The sequence below is a fragment of the Balaenoptera acutorostrata genome, chromosome 1 (genome assembly GCF_949987535.1).
Source record: "Balaenoptera acutorostrata chromosome 1, mBalAcu1.1, whole genome shotgun sequence".
Taxonomy (NCBI): Eukaryota; Metazoa; Chordata; class Mammalia; order Artiodactyla; family Balaenopteridae; genus Balaenoptera; species Balaenoptera acutorostrata.
In genome coordinates, this window is record NC_080064.1 from 143,975,203 (window position 1) to 143,995,410 (window position 20,208).

Here is a 20,208-nt window from a genome sequence, read left to right on the forward strand (position 1 = left end):
CGCCCGCCCTGGCCTGGCATCATAGTAACCACATGCATGAGTTATCTTACAACAGGAGGTCCTGTTAAAGAATGCGGCGGAACTAACAAGCTGCCACCAACCGGAAGAACTGGGGAAAGGTTAAAAGAAGAGAGGAGACGCCAGTCCATATGTCCTACCAACCTCCCAGGATCCTTCTTGCTGGAATCCATCTTGGCTGAGCAATGCACACGCCACCAGGAAGGACCCTAAGTCAGAACGATTGGCCAGAGACAACCCAGAAACTAACCCCATTACCATAAAACCTGAGACTGCGAGCCACGTGGCAGAGCAGTTCTCCTGGGTTCCCTTACCCTGTTGCTCTCTGCCCAGGCACCCCTTCCCAATAGAGTCTCTTGCTTTGTCAGCAGACACACAGACACACACATGTGTCTTTCTGAGTGTTAGACAAGAGCCCACCCTCGGGCCCTCGAAGGGGTCCCCCTTCCTGTAACAATCCCACTGAAGTACAGAAGGGCTACATTTAGAACCTAGGTGAGAACAACTTCCTATGAGAGAGGTGGCTGGTTGGTTGTTTATTTGCTTAGGTGGGTTGTACAGCAGTATAATTTCCCACTGATTTATTCCTTCAGTAGAATGGACAAATGGTTCCATTTCAGAAAGTAATAAATAAATAAATAAATAAAAATTTTAAATCATAGGGGAAAAAAGCCCTCCATATTTAGAAGAGTGATACAGAAATAATAACCTCAAAATATTTAGATAAAATCATGGTGTCAGAGCCCTAATAAAGAGAACCCTGACATTTGGGATGTAGGTCCCACATCTGGAATGCACTCCTCTGCCCATCACTAAAAGGGCTGAGTAAAGTCTTAACTCTTTGGTGCCTACCCTCCACCCCTGCCAAAACCTGTTTTCTGGCTGTCTCATCTCCTGCCCTTTCCTGTCCCCGCCCGCACTCCAGTCATCTAACAAGCTCCCTGGAGATCCCTTAATGTGCCATGATGTTTGGGGCCTTTACACATACCCAGCTCTCAGCACAGAATGCCATTCTCCGTCCTGTCCACTGGGCAGCTCCTACCTTCAAGCTCACTCTCACTAATACCTGCCCTGATGATCCTCCCACCATGTCTAGAGTGATCACTTTTTCTTCTATGTTCTCACTTTACGTCATCCTCCCCTCTTTTTATAGCACTATGACCTGAACTGCTATGTGTAGTTTATCTCCTCTACAGAAGATGATCTCCCTGAGGCATAAGAAGGAATGCCTTTAATTTTCATATCCCTGAGGCTTAGCATGATGCCAGAGGCACATTCGTAACTCAATAAACATTTGCTGAATGAATTAACACCCACTGAGTCCTCTTACGACTCTACCCTTCCTGCCACAGAAAGAATCTAGACTTAAGGTCAGGGTGGTAGGTAATTCTAACATTTCATTCATTCACTCATTCAACAGACATTTATTGAGCACTTACTCTGTGCCAGGAACTCTTCTAGGAGCATGAGAAACATCAGTGAGCAGAGTAAACAAAGATCCCTGCCATTGAAGAGCTCACATTCTAGTTGGGGAGACAGACATTAAACAATAAATGTAACAGATAAATAACATGCTTTGTTAAAAGGGGATAAGAGGTAAGGGGAAAAGATATAAGTAGAGCATGACAAGGGGGACTGGCAGTGTGTGAGCTGTGATTTTAAACTATGTGATCAGGGGAGTAGGACCTGCCAAGTAGACAGTGAGAAGGTTGCATTTGGACAAAGACTTAGAGAGTCAATTAGACATGGAGATATATGGGGGAAGGGCATTCCAGGCAGCGAGAACATTCAGTGCAGACTCTAAGGCCAAGACAAGGAGGTCAGTGAAGTTGGCTAAGAATGAGGTTGGAAAGAGGTGCGATGAGGTAGGGGGAGGAGGGGGAAAGGTGGCAGATCATGGAGGCCTTTGTAGGTCATTAAAATGACTTTGACCCTGAATGAAATAGGGAACCATTGGAGGATTTTGAGCAAAGGAGCAACATGATCTGACGTACATCTGACTTACATTTTAAAAGGATCACTCAGCTATGTTGTTGAGAATTTAGTATTGGGCCAAGGGTAGAAGCAGAGAGATCAGTTAAGAGGCTATTGCAATGATGTAAATGAAATGTAACAGTGGCTTACATCAGGGCTGTAGATGGGAAAAAGTGATTGGTTTGAGTTTTATTTTGAAGATAGATCCAAAAACATTTGCTGCCATAGATGGGATGTGCAAAGAGAGAAGGATCAAGCATTAGTCCAAGGTTTTCGACCTAAGCAACTGGAACAAGAGAAAAACTATAAGCATTTAGCCTTATCTAGGGGCTATACTTCACTCACCCGCCTACTGTCCGGAAAGTATTAAGTGAGGTCAATAGGTAGCAGCATAGTGACCCACGCGGAGGCAACATGATGCAGGAGAGAGAGCAGAGAAAGAGTGCTATTTAGCTGTTACCGCTTCCTGGGGTTAGCCTCTGAGCCTTGCTCATTTTCTACCTCCTCCTCGTACTCCCTTATCCCCCAAATTCCAAGAATTTTCCTTGTTGGCTCACTTGTTCAGAACTAAAGAGAATTATGCCATAGATTTAGTGGAAGACAGTTTAATGGTAGTAGATTTTAAAGAAGTTCAAATAAGGTTAACTCCATTATTAAAATGATCATGGGGAAGGTGATGATGCTGGTCATGTTTATAATATTTGCCTTTGCTGCAGAGTTCATAGATCATAGAGATATTGTACAGAAGGAGGAGGGAGCCAAAGCCGGGAGGATGGCCTTAGTCACACCATGTAAGCCACCAAACATCTTTTTTAGGCTAAAATACTTCTGAGGCTATCTGCCAAACTGTATTAAAAAAAAAAAAAAAATGTGTTCCATGCATTTGAATGCTTATGATTGGAAAACCTCTGGCGATGGAAAACTTTATTCTTTTTAAACTGATGCTGCATTTACATATATTGAGATATGGAACACATCCATAAATAAAGTTGTGTAATTCTCTATAAAATGCATTCCTATATCCCAGTTCTTAGTTTGTTAGATCAGATCCTTAAGAATTATTTTAAATGCCTTTGTTTAACCAAAATTTTGTGTGTTGAGTGTTTTTTTTTTTAAACTGGTGTTTAAAATATATTTAATGCATTCCTTTGTGCCCTTAGGATCTTTCTTGAGCAATTCAGGATGATTTGAAAACTCTTTAAAAATGAACGAGAACTCTACTAGAAAGTGTGTATTTCATAGTATCATTAAATATTGATGAAGCACCCACTACATACACAACACTGTATTGGTGGCTGAGAGGACAATGATATTGTAAAATTTAGATTTGAATCTTTTTAAAGAAACACTTTCAAAACAGGGTTTTCATTCTCTTTTCCAGTCATGCATAGACTACTTTCACAATTATTACCTATTAATAGAAAAATAACAGAAAATATAGATTATCCGTCTAGTTTTGCATTTTCCTCTCTTGTCTGAGGATCTCCCTGAAACAGAGAGAGATCCAGACCTGAGGGTTTGCCGGTTATGTTTTTAGTTTAGTTTGCCTCTGCATTTTAGGCTGTTCATTTGACTTGGTCTAAAACTGGAAATTTGTGTAGAAGTGTTTCTCTTGAGACATAACATTTTAAAGGAGGTTCCTACTGAGCAGTAATCTGAACTATTTCTTAAAAGTCATATGAACCTCTTAATTCTGATAGTTCTAAGCATAAAGGGTTGGATATGTAGAATAAGATCAAGGAAAACAAAAAGAGAAGAGAATCTGAAAATTAATATTTCTTCATTTCAAAATTCATAGTACATCAACCTTCTTGGTTATATCCTGTTCCTTGGTTTGGGATGCATTCTAGATGGGAGAGTTGCCTATCATAATTAGCATAATTGTGTCTACGTGGGGCTCTGTCAATCAATTCAGCAGGAGAAAGTAAATCAAACTACCTGTTCATGTGGACAAAAATATCTAAATTTTCTTTTTCAGCCATTATTCTCACATCATGAGCAGACACAGCTCTCGCCAGTGAAACCACCATGAGTGATCCATAAGTTTCCATTAGAGGACATTCAACTTATCAGTGAATTAGAATTCCCAAGCGGCCACTTAAATATATTATTACAGCCATCATCATAGTGATGGGCAAGTTCTGGAATGGTCTTTTGAACTGCATCAACTGTTTCCAATCTCACATCCTCAACATTATAAAAGAGTCAACTTTAGGACCTTGATTTTCTCCCATCTCATAGTTTATAAAAAAGCTGGCAAATTCTTTATCTTTTTATTTCCATAATGTTAATGAATTTCAATATATTTCTTGCATGAAGAATTTTGAGTAATCCAAATAAAACCTACTAGGAGCTTTCATTAGAAGTTTCAGACGTCCCAGGTTACAAAGAGACTTTGAATTTAGGTATTTCCTTCTTTTGCATTAGTACTTGGTTAGAATACATTATTTCCAAAATCTTAGAGTAAGAAGTATGAAGCTTCACTTTCCCCACCAAACCCAAACCTGCTTCTCTTCCAATGTTCTCTATTCATCCACTTTGGATGGAAACCTGCCAGTTACCCTGGACTACTTTGCCATCACCCACCCATCAAATCACCAAATAAGGATCTCTTTTACCTCCTAAATATTTTCAAATACACTCACTCTCCATCCCAAATGCCACCAACCTGAGCAAGGTGACAGTCTTCTCTGACTTGAACTCTGTATTGCTGAAATAGGTGCCCATCTGTTCACTACATCTCCATCCTTGCCCTTCACCAGTTTATGTTCAAAATTCAATTGAATCATAATCTTAACAATATGATTATGACATCCTTTTACTTAAAAAAATGCAATATTTTGTCACTGCCGTTGGGATAAAATCTAAATTCTTTAATATGACTTACAAGCCTTCATAATTGATCAGATTTCCATCTAACTTCCCAGTCTTATTTCTCAATCCCCTCTTCCTTGAGTCATCCTGAACTTTCTTTTGTTCTAATATGTCATGGCTCTCTGTCTCATCACCCCAGCCCTTTATGCATGGTTGATTCCTCCACCTGGAATGACATTCATTTATTTTTAATTTATTCAGCAACTATTATGAAGCAAAGACTCTTTATTTGCAATTATTATTATGTTATACAATTATGGAGAGCTTACTCCATGCTAGGTACTAGGAAGTAAATCAATGATTAAACCAGGCATGGTTTCTGTCTTAATAAATCTTATTGTCTAGCCTGGCAAATAGTCATGAAACACAGAACGAGATTAGAGTTATGGCATGGAAAGTATAAGGTGCTCTGGGATCAAATGTCAAATGTCAGTAAGGGTAACCATACTTAACTGAGGAGTCATTGGAGGTTCCCTGAGGAAGTACTGTTGAAGCTAAAATCTGAGAGATGAGTAGGAGCTAGTTGTGGTAACAGAAGAGTGGGGTGGGGGGGAGTGGTGGAAGAAATGTTCTAGCGGCACAGTTAAATGGAAAATATATGAGTACTAAGAAAAGAAATAGCTTTTCCTTGTTATAAGCATAAGATATTGGGAACAGGTATCTTTATTGAATATATTTTGTTGGTGGCCTGTGTCGCAAAGGAAAACAATTTATAAAGTTCTCACTACCCTTTGTTGATAACTAAGTTCAGTGGCTCTTTCTTTCATAAATGCTGTTGCAATTAAAGGAGTAAAAAAAAATCTTTGATGAGAGACAGGCTGGATATCAGGAAACTAGTTCTATTCTGACTTCTGCTTATGACTGTACCAAATGACTTTTACTTGTACCTCTGCTTTGTTGTTTGTAAAAGGGTGATGATAATATCACCCAGTTTAGGTTACAGGGTAGAATCAAATGAGATAGTGGTGCAAAAGTATAAGTACCACACTGCTTAATGAGCTTTTTAAAATATGCATTTCAAGCATACTAAACAGTTTCTCAGTTTTAGACTGTTCTCTACATATTGGTAGAAACTCAAATTCATTTTTCTTATGATTTCTAGTTGTAGCAATAGGAGCTGCAATTCCAATTTCACAAGTAGAAAGCCATCTTCAGTACATTTTAAGAGAAACAGAATTAGATTATGTCTCTTTTCAAAAAACCAAATAGTTTTTCAAAAAAACCCAATTGTTCAAACCAAAAATATTTTGAAGCAGAAAAACTGGAAAATCCAGTTACTTTGGAATCATCAAAAAACAGGACACATTTCTGCCGTGATCAAGTCCCTCAATTCCTTTATTTTTTATGGAGAAGTTAATCTGATCAGACCTTTCTTACTTTCCTGTTTAAACTTACTATCAGATCTACCAGTGGTATATTTATTGATAAATATTGGCAATACAAATGCAAAGAAAGTTGTACTGAAATATAATCTCTACATGCATAATAGCTACGAACTTACATGTAAAAATAAAAAACCTTCTAGCCTCATGTTATCTTTGTATGTAATAAGGCAGACATGAAATAAAACACGGCTGGTTTATGGGTCTGCTTTGCCAAAAACTTTTACTCATCCCTGAAAACATTTTATTTTTTATTTTATTTTAAAATTTTATTTATTTTTTGGCTGCGTTGGGTCTTTGTTGCTGTGCGTGGGCTTCTCACTGTGGTGGCTTCTCTTGTTGCAGAGCACAGGCTCTAGGCGTGTGGGTTTCAGTAGTTGCAGCACATGGGCTCAAGAGTTGCAGCACATGGGCCCTAGAGTGCAGGCCCAGTAGTTGTGGTGCAGGGGCTTAGTTGCTCCTTGGCATGTGGGATCTTCCCGGACCAGGGATCAAACCCATGTCCCCTGCATTGGCAGGCAGATTCTTAACCACTGCGCCACCAGGGAAGTCCTGAAAACATTATAGTCACAGTTAAGTATATATGTGTCAAATACCTCTATCACAAATATTAATTTTTTCGGGACTTCCCTGGTGGTCCAGTGGTAAAGAATCTGCCTTCCAATGCAGGGGATGCGGGTTTGATCCCTGGTCGGGAACTAAGATCCCACAGGCCGCGGGGCAGCTAAGCCCGTGGGCCGGGCCACAACCTACAGAGCCCATGGGCTCTGGAGCCCGCGCGTCACAACTAGAGAGAAGTCCACACGCCAAAAGAAAGAGCCCACGGGTCGCAACTAAGACCCGACACAGCCAAAAATAAATAAATAAGTAAATAAGTAAATAAATAAATTTTTCTTTAATATTAATTTTTTCTTATATGTTCCCATAGCCACAAGTAGAAATAATATCAACTCCCCCTTCAGAATAAAAAGACAAGCTCATTCTAAAATATTTTACAAATAATGAGAACTGTACAAGTACTACTTTACAGAGATGAAGACTGAGTTTTTAGTTCTGAGTGACACTTTTTTGTTTTGTTTTGTTTATAGTCTCTTTTTTCTTTGGTAAGCAATTGTATTTCAAAATATAGAAGCTCTATTAAAGGTGTCTAATTTCAAAGTCCTGTTTGCATCTTTATACTTTTTTTCTATTACAAATTGCAGGCATCTTTTAAAAGTTTGATAATTTTATTGCATTAATTATTTCTGTATTGTTGGGGAAAAAAATGTTAAAGCCATTTGAAAGGAGAAAGTAGTTCATGGATGCCTGGTTTCTTTAGAGATGGGAAAGAGCTCTTAAGGAAATGCATATTTAGGAATCTCATTTAGTTGATGGCAATTTAATTCTAATCTCTGTTAGTATATGTTTGAAGGAAATAGAGTTCATGGAATCATTCAGTCAGAAGATTAGTGAGCAGTTCTTTCTGCTTTTGGTACAGTGCAAAGGCCTATTCAAGAGGAATCAGAAATGCGGGGTTCCAGTCTCAATTCTGCCACCCACGCTCCATGTCACTTAAGCCACTTAAGAAAGCCACTTAGCCTCTGAACATCAGTTTCTCATTTGTAAAATGGAGATAATGATGCCTTTCTCATAAGCTTCTTATTAGGAATAAGTGACATACACGATGAAAATGCTTTGTAAATCAGAAGCTGCTCTACAAAAATAAATTACAAAACTTATTACTAGCTCAAAGATTCCCATAAGAGATTCTACCAAAAAAAAATTGTTTAATATGTATTTTGTGTTCTTGTTCCTGTTTCCTTTTCAATGTATATGTGCTAAATCCTTCATTAGGTTATAAACTCCTTAAAGCCACAGTGAGCATACCGTATCCTCTTTCCATGTTGCTCTCTGGATTACACATAACTCATGGACACTCAAAAGTTGATATTCTCTCCTCTTCTTCAGTTCCAATAACAAGCAAAAGTCACTACTGTCAAAGTCTCCTTTCACCTATTCTATGTCTAAACCTCCCTGCTGTAATCCATACCTATTTCCATATACTCACTCCTCTAAACTCATGGAGAACTGGCAGGTCAGCATCAACTTAACAAAAGCCTTTATCACTATTACTAAACTCTCTTTAGCTGCAAGACAAAATCCCTGGTTCTCGATCTAAATCTACCCCTCTTGCAATCCAAGTGGAATTAAGTACATCCTTAGTCCCAGGAAGAAAGGAGGAGTACCTGCTGGCCCACTAAAGATTACTAGAGCCAAGGAGTTCCAGAGGAAAGTCCCTCCCTGTCTGGGCAACTGAGAGGAATAAAGTACAGCCACATAAAATGGCTAGAGGAAATACAGACAGAAGAAAAGAAGGACAGGGGTGAAGACACCAGAATCAAAAGGAAGTGAAAGGAGAGTGTTTTCAGGGCACTGATATTCCCTTAGAAGGCTGATGAGATGCTCTAGTCTACTTTGATGCTTGAACAAAAGTCTTTATTTAATAGGTAAGTTGGCACCAGCTCCTGATACAATGCTTTTAAAAGCGAAAGTATGGTGAGGAAGGGATGGCTACCTCAGTCACCCTCCTTGGATCCTATAAATGTGCCTATCTGATCTGCACTCTGCTCAAAGTATATTCTTTCCATGAGGTTTTTAATGAGGGTGCCCAGTTCAACTCACCTTTTAGGTTTAAGAGAGGAATATTTTTATTCTAAGCCACCTCGCCCAGTCTTTACCGATATGATGTGGCTTTCACTAAACAGCCCTAGGAGGGCCCACGCAATCCTCAGGCTCCGGGTGAACACGTGTGCCCGCAGCCGGCTCCGGCTCGCCCTGCGTTTCAGCACCGCTGTCTCTGGATAGCGCCTCGCTGGCCGGCCGGCTCAAGGCCTCCCACCCCTCACTCATCCATCCCTAGTCCACTCGCTTTCCTCTTCTCGTTTCTCTCATTGCCAGAAGAAAAGCATCCTGACTTACAACTTCTCAATTCCTGCTTCTAAAGTCACCTCCGCGTCCCTCCCTCAGGGTGTAAACGCGCAAGCCCCCGCGCCTTTGGGTCCTCCTGGAGCAGCAGCGAAGCCCCGCCGTTTACCCACCGGTGGCCCGAGATCTCCGGCAGGCAACGATCACCTTTCCCTTGCCACGTCTGAATCCCAGCCAGCAGCCAGGAGCCCCCGCTCACTCCGTCTCTCTCTTCGCCACAAAGCCTCCTTGAAAAACACGCGCGATGATGCGCCCTCGCCCCGCCCAGCCCCCAAACACACACACACACACACACACACACACACACACACACAGTCGTACATACACTCGCACGCCTCAAACCTCGTGGGAGCCATCGCCAACCTGGGCAGAGCCTCAGCCAACTTGGGCCCGATCCTTCAACACCGGCTCGCAAAGGGCAGCCCGCAGCAACCGCCCCGCCCCCTCCCCTTCCTAGGCGGCGGGTCCCGGCAGCCAAGCCCAGGCCCCCGCCCCCTGCTCCCCACCTCCACATTCACCAAGCCATCCACCTCGCGCGGGCAATCCACTGTCCATAACCCTCAAACCTTTGCCCCGGGCCGCCCCGAACCAGCAGCCAAACCATAAACGAATCTCCTTGAAGCCCAGCCCTGTTCCTGGTGTGTTGTGTGTGTTTGTGTCTCTGAAGCATATATATCATTAACTCCTTCGAGCTTTCGGCCCAACCTAAACAAACAGCACGTTATCTCTAACCCCCTTCTCCCTTCTCCGCGCCCCAACCTCTGCCCCCATCCCGATCCTCACCGGCCAAGTAGCCAAACCACCGCACCACCGCACCCCAGTTCTCAAACCTCGACCTCCCACCAACCCGAACCAACACTCCTCTCCGGCCCCTCCCCTCCCCCACCCCTTGGCCCCCAGCGAGTAGGGTCTGGCCCGAGCGAGTGACGCCTCGGAAGCACAGTCTGCGTCCCCTCCCGGGAGCCCAGAATAGAGGGGCTGACCTCCCACCAGCTGGATCGGCCAGCACACCTCTCCAGATGGGTACTCGCCTTACCGGCAGACGCCCTGGAAAACACAGGTGCCGGGGAAAGGAAAGAGGCGGAAGCAGTCTCCGGGGGTGGGCGGGAGGACTCACCGAACATCTGAATGTGCCCTTTGGTGATGGGATTGAAGCTGCCGCAGGCGAGCAAGATAACGTGGGTCTTGGTGGTCTCGGTCATGGTGCGGGTGGGTCCCTCGCGCTGGTCCAGGGGTCGCCTCTCTTTTTGTGTCTCGATACGTCTGCAGAGGGAGAAAGGAAGGCGAGGCTCCGGCGGTGGATGCTGGGGACTCCAAGGAGCCGCTCCAGACGCAAACCGCGTCACTCCCCGCCTCCCCTTAACGCTTGCAGCTCCGGCAAGATCCGAGGCTGCTTTTGTATTGCTAAGCTCCGTCCTCTTTTCCTTCTAGCTTCTTTCACGCCTCTCGCCCTGGTCTCCCTCTCCTCCCTTTCTCTCACCCACACCCCACCCCACCCCATCACGCTCTCTTCCGTAGTGTTTGTCTATAAGTCAAGATGTGGTACCCAAGCCCAGAACCCTGAACACTGACAGGCAACCATCAGCATGGTGTGAGCTCTTTCTCTTACCTCCTTCTGAATTAGTTTTCCTCCCTCAATCTAACATTTTTCTGTCCACACCTACTTTCTCGAACATTTCCAACTCCAAAAGTGTTCGATTTTAAGAACTGTTTTCTTTCTCTCCTCAAATTTTAAGTGGGGAAATGACAATTGGTGACTTCAGGAGTATTCATTTCTGCCCGTCTTTCCCCCCTTATCTCATGGTTTTGAACTACTGAACTGAGTCCAGAGGTTGACCTAGTGGTTGCCAAGAGGTAGGGGGAAGCTGAATCCCTCCCCTGGCATACTGCTCCTTTTGTGGGTTGAAGCAATGAGAACATGGATGTGACAGAGTTACTAAAGCTGTGCTAGAAAATTATTGTGATCTTACATAAGCTATCAAAATTGAGACAAAGATTTACCCATTCAACAAGTGTTCCTTGAGTGCCCACTATGTGTTAGGCTGTGTTATAAACACTGCTGATAAAGCAAAGTCCCTGTCTTCATCAAGTTTACATTCTACTGGAAGGAGATAGACAATAAACAAACATAGAAGGAAATATTAGATGGCAATTGTGCAATGCACAATAAGTGAATGCAGTGCACTCTCTGACAGAACAAAGGGTGAATGGAGAAGAGGGGACCACTTGAAATGAAGAAGTTAGGGAAGGTCTCTCTGGGGTGGTGAAATTTAAACTGAGACCCAAATGACAAGGAGTTGCTAGTACAAGTATTCTGGGACAGGGAAGGGCTCATTGTGCTCCTAGAAATGAAAGAAGGCCAGTGTGACCAGACTGCATGAATAATGGGAAAAATGCTAAGACAGAAGATTGGACTGGTGATTAGGACCAAATCAAGTAGGGCTTGTAGGCTAGGGTAGGGTTTGGATGTTTTTCTAAGAGGAATAACTTAGAGAGGAATAACGAAAGGAAACCACTGAAGCTTTTAGGCAGAGAAGTGATAAGTAATTTACATTTTTATAAGATCACTCTGGCTGCTAGGTGGAAAATGGGAAGGCAAGGAAAGCATTTAGGAAATCCTCCTGGTAGTCTAAGCAGGTGTAGTTGTCCTTGGCCTAGGTTTTATAAAGCTGAAGCTAATGAGAAGCAAATGGTCTCAGGATAAGTTTTGTAGATAAAGTTTACAGTCTTTGCAAATGGATTGGATGTGAAGGATAAGGGAAAGAGAAATCTAGGAAAATGTCTAGAAATTTGGTTTAAGTAAATGAGTGGGCTGAGAGTGAGAAAGATGGAGAAAGGAAGTTTCAGGGATGACCAATGTTCTATTCTGAGACAATAAATAAACCTAATAATTTGAGTTTTTTTAAATAGCCTTTCAAAAAATTGAGATATCATTGACATATGCATTGTTATTAGATTTAGGTACACATAATAATTCTGAACTTAGAGATCCACAAGTACAAATATTTACCTTTTTTGGGCTTCAAGATTCTTGGAAAAATTTCTACCTATTTTAGTGGATTGGTCATTGTTTCTTATTTAAGAGCATGTAGTTGGTGTTCAGTAAATATTTGTTAAATTATGCTGAACAGCAAATTGATCCTAATATGCATAAAATTTCCAGTTTAAAGATAAGTCCTAAGAATTGATGTATATTTGTAATTTGATGTATCTTCCCTCACAGGGGATGCAGATTAGTGGGGCAGAAGAGCAGGAGATGTTGAGGGGAGCCCGACTTGGGTAGGAAACTCTGACACTGATTAGCTGGGCAATAAATATTTATTGAGTGTCTGCCACGTGCCAGATACTTGATTTAGAGGCTGTGAACAAAACAAAGTCCCTGCTTTAATACAGCTCACATTCTAGAGGGCAAAACAGACCATTAAAAAATAAAATAAAATAAACATAATGGTAACAGATACCATAATGAAAAATAAAGCTGGATGAGAAGAAAAGGAAAGGGAAATTCTCCTTTATTCAAGGTGGTCAGGGATGGCCTCTCTGATAGGATGGGATCTGATCAGGGACCTGAAAGAAGTGAAGGAATGTGTCATTTGAATATCTGGGGAAGAACATACCTGGCAGAACAGCAAGTGCAAAGAGCCTGAGGAGCAAGAGTGTTTGAGAGTCTTCGACAAGCACACCCATATGGCTGCAGAAAAGAAAGCAAGTGGAAAAGTAGGACAGATCATATAGGGCCTCATAGGCCCTGGTTAGGGGCTTTGGCTTTTTCACTGGGAGAGATAGGAAGTCACTGGAGGGTTCTGAATAGAGAAGTTACATGAGCTGACTTACACTTGAGAAGTACCATTCTGGCAGGAAGTATAAATTTTGGAGTCATCAGTATAGTTTTATATTTAAAACCAAAGGATTAAATGAGGTCACCTAAGGAGTAACAGATATATACATATAAAGAAGAAAAGAGGCCCTCAGATTCAGCCCCGGGGCACACCAAATTAGCAACAGTAGCTAACATTCACTGAATATCAATAGAAGCCCAGGCATTATAAGCCATTTACAGATGTTAATTCATTTAACACTCACCATAATTCTATGAGTTCAAATAATTTTATCCCATTTTAGAGATGAGCATAAGGGAGAACAGAGAAATGAAATAACTGGTCCTAGTAAGTATGGAGCCGAATTCAAACCCTGGTAGTTTTGGTTGAGGCCCTGCTGTTTTAGTTTGGCCCTGCTGTTGATCCAAGCCTACTATTTCATCTTGTTTCACTGCTATGCTATACAGGCATACCTTGCTTTATTAAGCTTCACAGACATGGCGTGTTTTCAAATTGAAGGTTGTGACAACCTTGAGTCAAGCAAGTATATCTACACCATTTTTTTCCAATATCATTTGCTCATTTTGGGTCTCTGTGTCACAGTATTTCAAACTTTTTTCATTGTTATTATATTTGTTATGGTGATCTGCAATCAGTTGTCTTTGATGTTACTACGGTAATTGTTTTGGAGCACCATGAACCACACCATATAAGACGGCAAGCTTAATTGATAAATGTGTTCTGACTGCTCTACTGACCAGCAGTTACCCCATCTCTCTCCCTCTCCTTGGGCCTCCTTATTTCCTGAGACACAGTGACATTGAAATTAGGCCAATTAATAACCCTAGAATGGCCTCTAAGTGTTCAAGTGAAAGGAAGGGTCAACTGATGCGGCAAGCTCCATCGCTGTCTTATTTTAAGATATTGTCACAGCTATCCCAGGCTTCAGCATCCACCACCCTAATCAGTCAGCAGCCATCAACATCCAGGCAAGACCCTCCACCAGGCAAATGATTACGACTCACTGAAGGCACAGATGATGGTTATCATTTTTTAGCAAAAAAGTATTTTTTAATTAAGGTATGTACATTGTTTTTTTTTAGACATAATGTTATTTCAAACTTAATTGACCACAGTATAGTGTAAACAGAAATGTTATAGGTTCTAGGAAACCAAAAAATTCATGTGACTCACTTTATTACAATATTCACTTTACTGTGGTAGTCTGGAACCAAACCTGCAATATCTCCGAGGTATGCCTGGACTAACTGCATTCATAAAAATGAGGTTAACTATACCCACCAAACCACAGAGATGTGAAGATTACCAGTAATGTAGAACAACTAGCATATAATAGATGGTCAATAAGTGATACCTATTTTATAAATGAGAGAATGGAACTTTGTAGCAGAGGTTAGAAGAACAGACTGAGAATTGCCATACCAAGTGTTCAGGTTTTCCCTCCTTTACCCAGGAAAAATGGAAAAGTAGGCAACAAAATTCAATGTAACTTGCTGGAATGACTGGACATTCACTCAACTCTACAAGTTAATTTTCATAAAAAGAAGGAAAGAAAAAAGTCCAATTCAACATTCCCACACAGAACAGTGGTCAATAAATATTTACCAATGAATCAAGTACAAAAATCTTTTTTTACCAGCCCAGTGCTGAGAGAGTAACAATGAAACGTGAATTTGTAGCACAATGCAATAAATATGTTGCAGTCTTGTAGGTTATGTCTTAAGTAACAGTTTAAATTCTATAGATTAGATTAATTGTTGTGATTCTAATTGTCTCTTGTAATTTTCTTTGTGCTTATCTCTAATTTGTGTATCCCCAAAGAGGGCTCAGGAACTGGAATATAAAAACATTGAAAGCAAATCTTGGTCCTGTCACTTGCTAATTGTTTGTCTTTGGGCAAGTCATTTATTGCTAAGACTGGAAATACAGTAGTCCACCCTTATCCTCGGTTTCATTTTCTGAGGTTTCAGTTATGTGTGGTCAACCTCTGTCTGAAAATATTAAATGGAAAATTCTGGAGATAAACAATTCCTAAGTTTTAAATTACATGCTGTTGTGATTAGCATGATGAAATCTCACACCCTCTGCCTCCATCCTGCCTGGGACCCCCAACCACCAACATAATCTGTTCCTGACATCTAACCATAGACATTGTCATGGCTGGATGATCCAGGATCACCCAAAGCAGATGATCCTTCTTCTGACAAATCCTCAGAACGTCAATAGTAGCCTAATGCTATGTCATTCATCTCACTTCATCTCATCATGTAGGTGTTTTATTATCTCACGTCATCACAAGAAGGGTGATAGAGTACAAGAAGAAATTTTTGAGAGACAGACCACATTCACATAACTTTTATTACAGTATATTGTTGTAGTTGTTCTATATTATTATTATTGTTGTTAATCTCTTACTGTGCCTAATTTATAAACTAAACTTTATCATAGGTTTTTACGTATAGGGAAAAACATAGTATATATAGGATTTGGTACTATCGCCAGTTTCAGGCATCCACTGGGGGTCTTGGAACGTATCTCCCATTGATAAGTGGGGACTACTATACCATAATACATGCCCTGTGTGCTTTATAGGGGTCCTATATGGATCAAATAAGACCATGTGTGAGTAAATGAGTTTTTTTGGTTTTTATTTTTAAAGTATATCCTCAGCTTTAGGTCAAACTCCACAGTTATTCCATACAAAATACCTACTGTTTTTAAGTGTTCAGTGTTTCTATTGATGAATTTGTCAAGGATGTTTCTGGCAGTTCCAATCTTAGAGGGTAATGGCTTTGGGAATGCGCTAATAGTGTATATATATATCAACCAATGAAAACAAATACCAAAAAACATACTAACAACAAATTTATTCTCAGTGAAGATTCCAAGGCTGGTCCATAAGATATAGAAATAGGAATGTCAACCCTTGCATAATACATGTACCTTAATATATATCGTGATCTATTCTCAGGGGTGCTTATTTTAACTTAGGTAATATAATTTGGTCCAATATTTCAAGTTTCCAACAACTGGTTAATTGGAAAAGGAACCTGAGTCATTCTCCCACAACCTAAACCTTGCAATCGGCTCCAGCCAGTTCAGTTTCCAAATGGCTCAAGGCAGACAGTCCAACCCAGAACCTTCCCTGCAATAAATGTCTGTTCTGATGGGCAGGCTTAAGTGTCTATTGGGTCTGGTTTGAAATGTGCATATGTAACGTCTAGCAGTGTGGGTATGTATTCTCACTTATCTCTCTATTTACCTAGTCCAGATTAATCATCCATTTACATCACAAATCAGGGTAAAACTATTCCATGTTTACGAAGCTGGCTTCCAAAGTAATGTTAGAGATCATCCTTCATAGGAAGGGCACAAAGTCACACACACAAATGCGGCTCCGTAGTTCCTGGGATCAAGTCAGGTATTGAATATTTATTTCATGTTTCCTGGTAAAAATGATTCTGAGAAAAAAATATTATTCTGAGAAACCATGACTCCTTGGGATTCTCTTCAGTTCTCTACATTTGTATAGTTCTTTCCCCTTTGTTTTCTCCCCTTCTCTTCAAGATAAACATCTTCAGGGATACAGCTAAAGTGATTGGCTTTATTCTCCCGTTTTCCTCACAAGGAGATATTTTTACATCTGTGGGATGAAAAATGTCCCCAAGATTTAAAAAAAAAAAAAAATGTACCTAAGATTAAGATCCTTCTTCCTGTAGCTCTAAATCTCCCAAGTCTCACTCAAACTTATAATTTCTCTAATTATTCTAAGCATATTTCAAAAATGAAAGATGTTTCCAAATTTTAAAACCTGGTTATCAATTATAAACATGCCAATTTTGCTGGCACCACAGTGAAAGAAAAAAAGTACATGGGTCTTTATAACCAATAAGCATTGTATACCATTAAAAATAACAAATTTCTTCAACTAACTCAGATATTTGCTGATTTATTTATCATGACTTCTTTCAGATAATAGGGTGAGGGGCATGTACAAATCATTACTTTCATCTTGAGACCAAAGATCTCTTTTCCCAAGAGACAGAAAAATCAGTTCTAACAGACTTAGCAAGAAGTATAATTGATTAAGAAGTAAAATAATTCCTTGAAATGGCATCTGAGAATATCTCTGCCTCCCTCCTTTAAGTCACCCAAATGGAAAACACATTCGGCTCAAGGGAGCATTAAATAAAGGATAGGGGACGTAAAATACAAAATATTTTTTCCATTACATCAATACCTCACAATTTGGTTAAGTCAGATATAACCTAGAATTTCAATCCCATCATTTCCCAAACACAGAAGATGTAGAAAGCAGTTGGGGTTCCACTTCTAATACCCCGAACACCCCAAAATTAAACTCCCCCATGAAAAACAGGCCCGGGAACTAGAGGAGGAATGATAAAGATGGTGTGACATGATACCTTTTATTACCTCTACAATGGCTCTAGAGAAGTAGCTCAGATCAAAAGATTATCCTGGGATATAATGAATAGCATGGTAACTGTAGTTAACAATACTGTACTGCACATTTGAAAGTTGCTGAGAGAGTAGATCCTAATAGTTCTCATCATAAGAAAAAATTTTTTTGTAACTATGTATGGGGACAGATGTTAACTAGCCTTATTGTGATCATTTTGCAATACATACATATAATCAAATCATTATGTTGTACAGCTGTAACTAATATAATGTTTTTTGGGGGGTTTTGTTTGTTTGTTTTGTTTTTTTTGTGAGATCTTAGTTTCCCAACCAGGGATCGACCCCATGCCCCCTGCGGTGGAAGTGAGGAGTCCTAACCACTGGACCGCCAGGGAATTCCCTAATATAATGTTATAAGTCAATTACACATTATTATTATTATTATTATTATTATTTGGGTCGCACTACATGGCTTGTGGGATCTTAGTTCCCTGATCAGGGATTGAACCTGGGCCCTCGGCAGTGAAAGTGTGGAGCCCTAACCACTGGACCGCCAAGGAATTCCCAATTATACCTCATTTAAAAAAAAAAAAAGACTATCCTAACAAGAGAATGGATGGTGATCACTAAACTACGCTGCAGAATGTGAGGGTCACTAAAGCAAAAACCAAATGCAAATACAGTCCCCACTCCATCTTTTTTTTTCCATGTGGCCCTAAATTTGCAATACTAATGTCTCCACTATGTTAAATAACTAGCATGGGGTATCTGCATCTGGAGACCACTATTACAGCACTGATCTGTTACCTAAGAAAATAAGTTTGTTAAAGAATTTTTGTTTCCCAATTTAAATGAATAAAGAAGTGAATAGGGGACTTCCGTGGTGGCACAGTGGTTAAGAATCTGCCTGCCAATGCAGCGGACATGGGTTCAAGCCCTGGTCCTGGAAGATCCCACATGCCGCGGAGCAACTAAGCCCGTGCGCCACTACTGAGTCTGCGCTCTAGAGCCCGCGAGCCACAACCACTGGGCCCACGTGCCACAACTACTGAAGCCTGCGCACCTAGAGCCCGTGCTCGGCAACAAGAGAAGCCACCGCAGTGAGAAGCCCATGCACTGCAACGGAGAGTAGTCCCTGCTCACCGCAACTAGAGAAAGCCCGTGCAGCAACGAAGACCCAACGCAGCCAAAAAATAAATAATAAATAAATTTATATAAAAAAAGAAGTGACAAAGGGAAGAGGTGGGATAGTGGGGGAAAAAAACGCATACCTTACTTTCCAGCCAATTACTTCCTAAATATCTCCAGAATTGTTCCATTTTTCTGTATCTTTCTGCTACTTTTCAGCTTCAGGCCACCTTTCTCTCTCTCTTTAATTACCGAAGAATTCTGGCTGGATTTCCTGCCAGTAATCTTTCCCTTCCCTAAGCCATTTTTCATATTCCAGCCAAAGGGATATTTCCCTAAAATATAAATCAAATCTTATCACTCTCTGGCTTTGAATCCTTCAATGGCTTCCCGCGGTCCTCAGAATACTATCCAAACTCTTAAAAGTCTAACAAGTCCCCTCATGATCTGGCTCCTAACTGCCCCCTCTCTTCACCCTATTCCCTTTAGTCCAGCCACAATGAACTTCTTTTAGGCATCAAATGTGGCATGCTCTCTCTTAGCCAGCAAATGCAAACCTAAATCGACTTAATTTATTTCCTGAGCCTTCTGTGAGCCCCGTAGGTCTGAGTTAATGCCACTCCTCATACGTGCTGGTTTTTTCTGTATCACAGCATTATCACAGTGTCCGGCATGGTGATTGCCTTTTGATTTGCTCACACTCTTCACCAACATTTATTCAGACCCTAGCATGTACCAGGCAGTGTGCTTAGCACTCTGCATTCATTACCCCATTTAATTTTCACTGAATCTCAGTTAAGTATAATAGGTTCTTTGATTATACATTACAGCTGAGGAAACTGAGACTTACACGAGTAACTTGTTTAAGTTCACACAGCTAATAAGTGGGGGAGGCAGGCTTTGAACCTGGGTAGTCAACCTGGCACTTCTAGTACCGAACTCACCCCAAACTTCAATGAGAGCAGGAACAGCTTCTATCTTGTTCACTGTTATACCCCAGTGACTGTCACAGTTTGGCACATAGCAACGGCTCAAAAACTACCGGTTTCATAAATGTGGAATGATTTTTCCTTATGACTGGCTCCACTCTGTGCATAATTTTTTACTCCTATTCTGAGTTGGATGTCTTAAAATCTAAGAAAAGGACTGCACCAAATAAATCCTACTAGGTATTTGTAAGGCCTGTAACTATAAGATCTGTGGGCCTGTTCTTCCCCTCTCCTCTCAAGCTCTCTTTTAGACCACGGTGGTGTTGTCCATTCTGGAAGGAATAAAGTCACACCCTGGAACAGGTTATTGTCAGCTGGAAGTAGACATCCATCTTCAAAGCCCTCTATGTATGTTCCTGAACTTTAGGGCCTGAAAAGTTAGAAACAACATTTCTCAGACTCTCTGGCAGTCAGACTTCTGGATACTAATTACATTCTACCAGGGGATGTCCTGTGTGAGATTTGGAAGGCAAAAGTGATAAGAAAGCCATCTTACTATTGCTCTTGCTGCTAAGCAACACCGTTGATGTGTGTTTGAAGCCAGAACCCACATCCTGTAGTCCCTAAATTCTAGTCACCGAAGTGATGGGTGTTGAGAAGAGTTTGGCAGCTTCCTGT

At 40.9% G+C, this 20,208-nt stretch overlaps 1 protein-coding gene across 1 annotated transcript in view; it reads right to left on the minus strand.

Annotated features, from left to right (window-relative positions):
* NMNAT2 (nicotinamide nucleotide adenylyltransferase 2) overlaps positions 1 to 20,208 on the minus strand; it is a 205,317-nt gene that overhangs the window by 152,444 nt on the left and 32,665 nt on the right. Inside the window, exon 3 of the mRNA XM_007175207.3 lies at positions 10,330 to 10,475. Within this exon, the coding sequence (XP_007175269.1) occupies positions 10,330 to 10,414 (85 nt within the window). The 5' untranslated portion in view covers positions 10,415 to 10,475. The remainder of the gene's footprint in view (positions 1 to 10,329; positions 10,476 to 20,208) is intronic.